The 10,308-nt window shown below is 46.2% G+C and overlaps 1 protein-coding gene across 2 annotated transcripts in view; it reads left to right on the top strand.

The window, feature by feature from the left end:
* Positions 1–245: 245 nt before the first annotated feature.
* Positions 246–10,308, top strand: part of CRYBG1 (crystallin beta-gamma domain containing 1) — a 205,088-nt gene continuing 195,025 nt past the window's right edge. Inside the window, exon 1 of one of the 2 annotated variants that reach the window (XM_089332772.1) lies at positions 246–698. In XM_089332772.1, coding sequence (XP_089188898.1) covers positions 526–698 — 173 coding nt within the window. In that variant the 5' untranslated portion in view covers positions 246–525. The remainder of the gene's footprint in view (positions 699–10,308) is intronic. The other variant, XM_070073735.2, reaches the window with a different exon arrangement.

Raw genomic sequence — 10,308 nt, 5'->3', positions numbered from 1 at the left:
CGGGCGGCCCGGCCATGGATGTACCACTCCCTTCCTTCTCCAGTCCGGGCTCATGGCTAAACGGCCACTCACCCGCCAGCCTGGGAGAGGTCCAGGGCGGTCAACAACCCCCGGGGCGACCAATGCCCAGTGCACGCCTTGGCTGCTAACTCCTAACCCAGAGCGGGGTCCGAAGGCGCATTTCCCAGCGCGGCCAGTAGGTGTCGCTGCCCGAGGGGGGTCCTATCCGCCCCCACCTGGGGCTGCCGGCGCGCGCCTCCTCACCTGGACTCGCGCCCCTGGCTGCCCGCGCCGCGCGGGTGCGCTGTGTGGTGACCGGGCCTCGGCCTCCGCCCCGGGAGCTCGGGCTGCGCTCGGCCCTGGCCCTCCAACCCTCTGCCGTCCCCCGCAGCGGTGACGAGGGGGCGGGGTCCGACGGCGCTTCGGGAGAGGCGGGCGAGGTGGCTCTCAGGTGTGTTCTTCCACAAGGGCCGGCCGACCGACTAGACAGCGTCCGAGCCGTGGGAGAAGGAGGCGGACGAGAAGATGCCGCTGTCGTCGCCCCCGCCAGGCGACCCCAGGGAGTCCAGCCCGTCCAAGGCCCCCAAGAAGCACGCCACCTTCCACATCTGGCGCTCTAGAAAGAAGCAGCAGCCTCCGCCGTCCGACTGCGGGGTGTTCGTCCCGCACCCGGCGCCCGCGCCCGTCGGCGAGGACAGGTAAGCTCCGTGCCCGGAGCGCTGCACTCTGGCACCCTTCCTGGCGCTGTCTAGGGCCGCGCTGACCCGGGGGTCTTCGCCGCCGACGTCACCCGGGGTGCGTTTCACCTAGCAGCAGGGTCCCGGGGTCCCCAGGGGCGCGGTCGGGGCCGCTGCAGGTTACCAGGTTCCTCGAAGCCCCAGCGAGAGGGCGTGCGCCCACCCAGGTGGCCTGCGTTTTGACCTGCGAGGGTCTCCACCAGGGTGGTGAAGGGTGATGACCGTAAGGAACGCTGTGATGATAGTACCTGGTCGGGAAGACCCCCACTCAGAGGCAGCGCGCTTCCGCCAACGCCCCAGGCCACGAGTGAGGCAGCAGGAGCAAGTGGCGCAGGTGATTAGCCCTGTGTTCTGAGTGGAGACACTGAGACCCAAGGGTAAATGGCGTGTCCCCGCGGGAGTCAGTGGCAGAACCAGCCAGCAACAGTGCACTCAACCTGTAATCGCCATTGCGCCCTTCCATTTTTTCATGATTTTTGTATTGGTGTTATTCTATTTGTATAATTGCCCAGTTATATTATCAGACTTGCTTCCTCAAGTGGATAGTAATTGATTTTGTAGTTTGGAGGTGTAGAATATTTTTTGTGATGGACAATTGACAATGCCCAGTACCTTCTTTCTGAATGTGTTTGTAACATATGATGTACAGTCATGGCTAGAATAATACTTTTGTTCAAAATTTACATTTAGACATTTTACTTTTATTTCTAAAAAATTTTAATGTTTCAATCTATTTAGATTTTTAATTAATCGTTATTTATTTGAGACGCAGAGAACACAGAATCTTCCATCCACTGTTTCACTCCCCAAATGCCCAGGACAGCTGGTACTGGGCCAGGCAGAAGCCAGGAACCTGGAATTTAACCTAAGTCTCCCGTGTGAGTTGCAGGGATCCAAGTACTTGAGACATCGCGGCTGCCTCACAAGGTGCACATTAACACCAAGCTGGAATCAGGAAAGGAGCCAGGATGGGACAGGTGTAGTAACTGCTAGGCCAAACACCTGTCCCTGCAATCTATATTGATTTAATACAAATTCTGGGGCTGGCTCTTTGGCTTTTTAGGTTAAGCCTCCACCTGTGGCGCCAGCATCCAATATGGGCACCGATTGAAGACCTGGCTGCTCCACTTTTGATCCAGCTCCCTGCTAATGGCCTGGCAAAGCAGTGGAGGATGGCCCAAGTGCTTGGACCCCTGCACCTGTGCGTGGGAAACCCGGAAGAAGCTCCTGGCTCCTGGTTTGGGATTGCCCCAGCTCTGGCCATTTTGTGGCCATTTGGGGAGTGAACCAGTGGATAGAAGATCTTTCACTGTTAACTCTGCCTCTCAAATAAATACATAATTTTTTGAAAGATTTTATTTATCTGAGAGGCAGAGTTGTACAGAGAGGCAGAGGCAGAGAGGGGGATCTTCTATCTGATGGTTCATTCCTGAAATGGCTGCAATGGCCGAAGCTGATCTGAAGAGGAGCAGCCAGGTCTTGAAGCGTCAGCTATATGGGATGCTGGCACTGCAGGTGTTGGCCCTATAAATAAGTCTTTAAAAAAATATTCTATCGAGGGGTGGGTATTGTGGCATAGCAGGTTAAGCTATGCTATCCGGCATCCCACATGGACACTGGTTGGAGTCCCTGCTGTTTCACCTCCAATCCAGCTCCCTGCTAAGGTGCCTGGGAAAGCAGCAGCAGATGACTCAAGTACTTGGACCCCTGCACCCACACGGGAGACCTGGGTGAAACTCCTAGCTCCTGACTTCTGCCTGCCCAGCCCCAGTCATTTCAGCCATTTGGGGAGTAAACCAGTGGATGGAAGGTCTCCCCTTCTCTGTAACTCTGCCTTTCCAGTAAATAAATAAATACTTAAAAAATTCTATTGAGCACCTTAGCTAAATGCCGGGTATTAAAACACACACACATACAAAACAGCAAGAGAAAATAACAATTCTCAGTCATCAAGGAATCCCTAGTCTTTGGCGGGGACCAAAATGTAAATGGTGGGCAGAGAAGTGCATCTGGCGAGGCTTCTTGGAGGAGGTTCACAAAGAGGCTTTGTTTCTCCCACAAAAGGGCAGGAGCAGCAAGTTCCAGGCACGGTTTGCTCCCTTGAGCATCACAGCCACTCGAGCGAGACACCTCCGGAGAAGCACTGGTTCTGAGTTTGTGTGAAGAGGCAGAGGACAGAGTGCTGAGAGAGACAGCATTGTATTTTTTCCCCATATTTTATCATCCAATCCACAGTGGTAATCAGTTGCAGTAGAACATATTCTTAATTGATGCAGACACTTAATGTGCTTCATTGTGGATTGGACTTTGGAACAAAATTGGTTATTCAGTAATGATGTGCCCAATATCGAAGTACCTTTCCTATTACCTCTACAGATATTTTTAATGTCGCCATTGTGGTTTTTCTTATCTGACCTTGTTCCATTATTTTCTTTCTACCCAGTTGTTGTGTATGATGCACAGCTGTGGAAAATTTACTCAAATGCAAATACATTTTCATCTGAAACTTACAATAGGAGCCTTTGCTCCTCTCCTTGAGCTCCCTGTATCTTAGCTGAGTCTTTTATTTATTTTTTAAAGATTTATTTATTTACTCGAAAGGCAGAGACACAGAGAGAGGAGAGAGAAAGAGGATGAGAGCTTCCATCCTGTAGTTCACTCCCCAAATGGCCACAATAACCAGGGCTGGACCAGGCTAAAACCAGGAGCCAGGAGCTTCTTCCAGGTCTCCCACATGGGTGCAAGGGTCCAGGGACCTGGGCCATCTTCTACTGCTTTCCCAGGACATAGCAGAGAGCTGGATCAGAAGTGGAGCAGCCAGGACTCGAACAGGAGCCAACATGGGATGTCGGCGCTGCAGGTGGAGGCTTAGCCTACTACACCACAGCACCTGCCCCTCAGTCTTGAAGCCCTTCATTCTTTTCCTTCAGAACTACAATGAACTTTGTCCTAACAAATACTCCTACAACTAAACCTACTGGTCTGTCTTTGGGATGTTTTTCTGGTTAGATCATCTTCATAAATATTTCACTTACTTCTGAGAGAGAATGTGCTGGTAAAAGCGGAACAAGACACCTTGGGCTTTGGTCAGCCTTTGGCCACTGTACATGTCTTGAGCCACCTGACTGTGCCCTTCAGTTCTGTCCAGGTCTTGGTGGTGATGGAACTTGGCTGTAGTGTGCAGCATTCACTGTGGCCTTTGTATTTAAGGAAGGGACAATTGGGTGAGCACACTGATTTGCTGGATATATATATAATTTGTATTATGCTTTTAGATCAGACAAAAATGAATTTATGTGCTGGCTCTGTGACCTTGGGAAAGTTACTTCACCTCCCTGGTTCTGTCTCCTCATTTGCAAAGTGGCGCCAATAGTTAACAGTGACGCTAATGTTTATGTTATTCAATATAAAACCCTTATCACACTTCTGGAAAGAAAGCAAAAAAATCAGTAAATGTAAAAGCATCCTGCTCCTCACCATCATGATTATCATCTTCATCATCATTATCATAAAAGGACAGATCTAATGGAAAGAATGGGAAAAGAATAAAATTGAATGGGGGAAAATGCTTCTACTCCTAGGAACACTTACCATTCCAAAGGTAAAGTTTACAAGTACCAAATTTTTGTATTTTGTAAATATTTAAGGGTTTGAATGTGGGTGTTCTAAACACCAATCATTCTTTATATAAAATAATTCAGACATGGCCGTCTGTCTTCCTAGTGTTCACTCTTACAGTTTTTTTGCAGCTTGGTTTTGGTAAACTTGTTACCGCAGTGTCGTTCTTTGTAGAAGTCGTGCCTCCTGGGTCAGTGCACGGCTCTCTTGCCATCACAGGGCTCAGTGGTGTGCGTGGGGAGGGCCCTGAGGGCTGTGACCAGACCCCCACCCCAAGCAGCCAAACACCATTGCTTTTCGCATTTAGAATTCTATTCCATTTTGCAAACTGTTCATTGGGAGGGCGGATTCCGTGCTTGGGTTTAAATCCCTGTTCTCCTGCTCACTCTGACACCTGGTTCTGTCATCCTGGGCAAGGTATTAACCTGTTTGTGCCTCAATTTCCTCAACCACAAAATGGGAGTAATGAGTAATGAAAACAAGTTCATACACCCAGAGCAGTGACTCGAGAGGTGGGAGCCGTTTCCGTTCTGCTCACTGACAGCTTGCCTGTGCCTCCTTTGGGTGGAGTCACGTGTTTTTCTGCCAGATGATGGAAATGGTACTCGCTGTTTGTTTCCCCTCTTCCCACCACCCAGTGTTGCTTTGATTAGAAAGGGGCTCTCAGCTAAAGGTCAAATGCCAGTGAGCTCAGCGTGGTCACCTTGGGTGGACTCGAACCCTAACCTGGAAGCAAGCACTAATGTTCTGTGCAAGAGCCGAACGCCAGTGGAGCGTGGGCCTTGTAATCCTCTGCAGTCAGCTGGACCATGTTTGAGTGGCAAGGAGAGTGCAGCCAGGGCCTGAGGGCAGAGCATCCTGGCTGGGCAGGGGGACCCCACCTGGGAGTCAGCAGGAGCAGGCTCAGGTTTCCAGGCTGTAGACAGTCCCTTGGTTTTTCTGTGCTTGAATGGACTTTTCCCTTCTGTTAGGGGAAAACAACTTGTTCTCTGTTTCTGCCATCAGAACGCTGTGAGGATTGTTATTTGGAAGGCTTGTTTCTCCTTCAGGAAAAGAACACGCATTTAAGCATGTTACCTGAAGGCATCTTAAACCCAGAGGGTTAGACTTCTTAACATGAAAGTTATTGTAATTTTTAGTCTTTTGTGGCTTAGTGTTCGGAACGCTAAACAGGTTTGATTATTCTCCAACACAAAGGGATTTAGCCAGGTAAGTCTATTTTTGTTTTGTCCAATGTTAGATTTCAGTGGGTTGATCCTGGGTTAGTTCCCTTATTTTCCTTTGCTGAAGGCAAGAGTTTACACTTGTTTTATTTCACTACTGATAAACTTGGATTCTTTTAAAAAAGATTTTATTTGTTTGAAAAAGAGAGTTACAGAAATGGGGAGACAGAGAGCAAGAAAGATCTTTTTATTTATTTATTTAAAGATTTATTTTTATTTATTTGAAAGAGTTACAGAGAGAGGTAGAGCTAGAGAAAGGTCTTCTATCTGCTGGTTCACTCCCTAAATGAGCACAACGGCAAGAGCTGAGCCAATCTGAAGCCAGGAGCAAGAAGCTTCTTCTGGGCCTCTCATGCGGGTGCAGGGGCCCAAGCACTTGGGCCATCTTTTGCTGCTTTCCCAGGCCATAGCAGAGAGCTGGATTGGAAAAGTAGCAGCAGCCAGGACTTGAACCAGCACTCATATGGATGCTGGCACTGCATACTGGGGCTTTAACCCTCTGACTGCGCCACTGCGCTGGCACCAAGGGTGGACACTTCTACCACTCTTATTCAACATAGCGCTGGAAGCTTTAGAGCAATTGAGGAGAAAGAAATAAAGGACATTAAATTGGAAAAGAGGAAATCAGACTATCCATGTTTGCAAGATAACATGATGTTGTATAGGTAAAAACCTAAACACTCCACCAAAAAGCTGTTAGAATTGATAAACCAATTTATTAAAGCTGCAGGTTACAAAAAATACAAAAAAAAAGTAGCTTTTTTGTATGCTAATGATGAACTCACATAAAGAGAAATCAAGAAAGAAATCCCATTCAAAATAGCCACACACACACACACACACACACACAAACCCACAAATATTTAGGAATAAATTTAATCAAAGAGATGAAAGATCTCTACAGTGAAAATTGTCAAACATCGATGAAAGAAATCATCAAGGATACAAAAAAATGGATATTTCTTGCTCACGCATTGGAAGAATAAATATCATTAAAATGTCTATACTGCCTAAAGCAATCTACAGATTCAATGCAGTCCCTATCAAAATACCAATGACAATCTTTATAGAACTAGCAAAAGCAATCCTAACATTTGTATGGAATCACAAAGGATCTAGAATAGCCAGTGATCCTGAACAAGAAAAACCAAGCTGGAAGCATCACAGTACCTGACTTGAAAGCATACGAGAGAGAGAGAGAGAGAGAGAGAGAGAGAGAGAGAGAGATTGAGAGAGATCTGTCCACAGATTCACTCCCCATACGGCCACAACCCAGGAGCCAGGAACTCCATCCAGGTCTCCCACATGGGTGGCAGGGACCCAAACATTTGGACAGTCTTCCACTGCTTTCCTAGGTACAGTAGCAGGGACTTGGATTGGAAGTGGAACAGCAGGAAGTTGAACTGCTGCTCGTATGGGATGCTGCCTTTGCAAGCTACAGCTTAACCTGCTGTGCCACAGGTTGGCTCTGAAACTCGGAATTTAAATTTAGTTCCATCACTTACCAGCTGTGAGCTCTGTGGGAAGTTACTGCTCAAGCTTCAATTACATGATCTGAGACTGGTCTCTCAGCCTTGCTTTGAGAGCTGTAAATATATATAATGTACATATATTCATATATGTGTGTGTCCAATGTTAGATTTCAGTGGGTTGTGCATATACACTTATGTGTATGTGCATATACACACATATATGTGTGTGTGTATATATATATATATTTTTTTTTAATGGCTACCCCAGGGCTTGGTGGTGGACTCTTAAGAGGATACCCAGTGAAAAGAACACAGACTTTGGTCTTGGGCAGACCCTGTTTCATATTCGCCTCAGACATTTGGATACATTTTTAACCTCTTTCAGCCTTAGTTTCTTCATCTGAAAAGTGGGAGTATTTTGCTTTCCTTACAAGACTCTATGCGGATGGGTTGTTTTACAAGCATCCTCCATAGGGCCTGGCCCGAGGCAGGTGCTTGGTGGAAGACAGGTGGTGGCAGTAGCAGGAATGATAGTGGCAGGGACAGATGTGATTGTTGTGGCCTTTTGGGTAGTAATATATACACTGCTACTTTGTAAGTGGAGTCAAACAACTTCAGAAGCCTGGAAGAAGTAGCCAGGTCTGCCATGCTTTGAAGTACCTTTGAGTATGTGGATGTTCATGTTCCTCCATAAACGGGATGTCTTTCCTGCCTTCAGTGACTCCCAAGTCTTAGTACATCTACCGAAGAAGCCAAGGTTACTCATGAGCTTCAAACTTGAACTTGTAGAAGTTTCTCTTGAATTGGGTTTGAGCCTTAGTATTGGATGCTTCTTTCCCATTTAGCACTGTGTGTACTCTCTGTCCCTGCACTTGCAGTCAGAATCCACTTAGTCCACGTACAAAGTGGTAGTGAGCACAGAAGCCCTTTTGGAGGGCTTTGGAGACCTTGGGGACCTGGGCTCACTTCCTTCTTCTTCAGCTCTTGATTACAAACCTTATTTGTGAGATGAGACAACTAATTGCTGCTTTGTTGTTTGCCCTTGAATAAATCAATATAGTGAACATATTAGATGTTCAAAAAGGCTTTTTTTTTTAAAGATTTATTTTATTGGGGCCGGCACTGTGGTGAAGTGGGTTAGCGCCCTTGCCTGAAGCACCAGCATCCCATATGGGTGCTGGTTTGAGACCTTGCTGCTCCACTTCTGATCCAGCTCTTTGCTATGGCCTGGGAAAGCAGTAGAAGATGGCCCAAGTCCTTGGGCCACTGCACCTGCATGGGAGACCCGGAAGAAGCTCCTGGCTCCTGGCTTCAGATTGGCACAGCTCTAGCCATTGCAGCCATCTGGGGAGTGAACCATCGGATGGAAGACCGACTGACCTCTCTGCCTCTCCTCTCTCTGTGTAACTGCCTTTTTAAAAAAAAAAAAAGATTTATTTTATTTATTTGAAAGGCAGAGTTACAGAGAGAGACAGAAAGATCTTCCATCTGCTGGTATGTATAGAGAGAGATCTGTCACCCACCAGTTCACTCCCCATAGCGTCGCAACAGCCAAGGCAGGGCCAGGCCGAAGCCAGGGACCAAGAGCTTCTTCCAGGTCTTCCATGTGGGTACAGGGGCCCAAGCGCTTGCCATCCTCCACTGCTTTCCCAGCCACATTAAAAGGGAGCTAGATTGGAAGTGGAGCAGCTAGATTGGAAGTAGAGCAGCTGGGACTTGAACCAGTGCCCATATGGGATGCTGGTGCTGAGAGCAGTGGCTTTACTGGCCAGGCCCTGAAATAGCTTTCTGAGTCCTACTATTCATTCCAAATGCCATGTCACTATGAACATTAAAAGCATGTATTTGTCTGAAAGGTTCACTTTATGTAAAGATCGGTTGTATTTCAGGGATGTCCCTGCAGAAGAAAAGTGATCTATTTATTCCAAAAGCTGTGTCTGGTTGCAATCAGAAGTTCTTCCAAAGCTTGGACTCTGAGCTTTTCTCCCTACCTTGAAAAGCATCACCAATAGTTGTTTGACCTCCATTTAGTCTTTGGTTTGCTGCATAGGAGTCTTAGAGATCCTATTCACGAAAAACAACGCACTCTCATCTTTAAAAACATTTTCTAGGATTGATGATGGGTTTTCTATGGCATAAATTCCTTTTGTGACTCCCTATAATGATGGATTAAATTTTAAAATGTTTATTATATTCAACAAATACCAAGCACTTATATATCAGACTTATATATAATGTGGAATAGAACAACAAATTCAGAGATTATCTCTGCTGTTAAAAAAAGAAGCTTGTAGTCTAGCAGATAGTAGAACATATAGATGAAAATGAACACAGGAACATATGATGTATTAGGTATAGAAATAGAAGACTTCTTCAAATGCACTGAAATCAGAAAAAGGATTCCCTTGAAGAAGCAGAAAATATTTTCTCATGAAGAGGGCTTACTCATATTGAATAATTAATGAGAAAATTTTCTCCAATATGGAAACCATCAGAGGCTCTAAATCTTGAGGTTATGATCATCTTAAACTATATTGAGGGGGCCAGCACTGTGGTGTAGTGGGTATAGCCACTGCCTGCAGTGCTGGCATCCTGTATGGGCACCAGTTCGAATCCCAGCTGCTCCCCTTCTGGTCCAGTTTTCTGCTATGGCCTGGGAAAGCAGTGGAAGGTGGCCCAAGTCCTTGGGCCCCTGCACCCACGAGGGAGACCCAGAAGAATCTCCTGGCTCCTGGCTTTGGATAAACTATATCTAATACCAGACCAAAACAAAATTCATGGAAACTGCTTATTTCCATAGTGGCATTTAAAACCAAGCGAATAATGTATTCATGATTATACATACATAATTTCCTCCAATTCCCTAAGATATTGAGAGCCTAAGATCAGATTATTTGTATTTTGGCACCTCAGAATGAAGATTGGGTTTGGACTGTTTCAGACTTGAAAGCAGAGGAAATTATAAGTAAGCATGAAGTTAATATTAGAATCATATGCTGAAAATGAGGGATTCTTGACATTATTTTCCAATATATTTGTGGATCCAAAGAGGGCTGTTATTTAGGGCACGTGGCTACCTTGATGGTTTTTCGATCTCTGTCGAAATGATTCTACAGTCTTTGTCAAGGAGAGTTTTGCATTGCCTGTGCTCTCAAAGTAAGGTTTTTTCCTTTAAAAACAACCTGTGTTTACATTTTTTTATTCATTTGAAACAGACAGATTTTTCGTCTACTGGTTTATTCCCCAAATGACTGCTTT

This window comes from Oryctolagus cuniculus, chromosome 5 (genome assembly GCF_051225735.1).
Source record: "Oryctolagus cuniculus isolate XC-2025 breed Fujian yellow rabbit chromosome 5, ASM5122573v1, whole genome shotgun sequence".
Taxonomy (NCBI): Eukaryota; Metazoa; Chordata; class Mammalia; order Lagomorpha; family Leporidae; genus Oryctolagus; species Oryctolagus cuniculus.
Note: the sequence above shows the minus strand (reverse complement) of the source record. Positions and strands in the feature narration are given on the sequence as shown.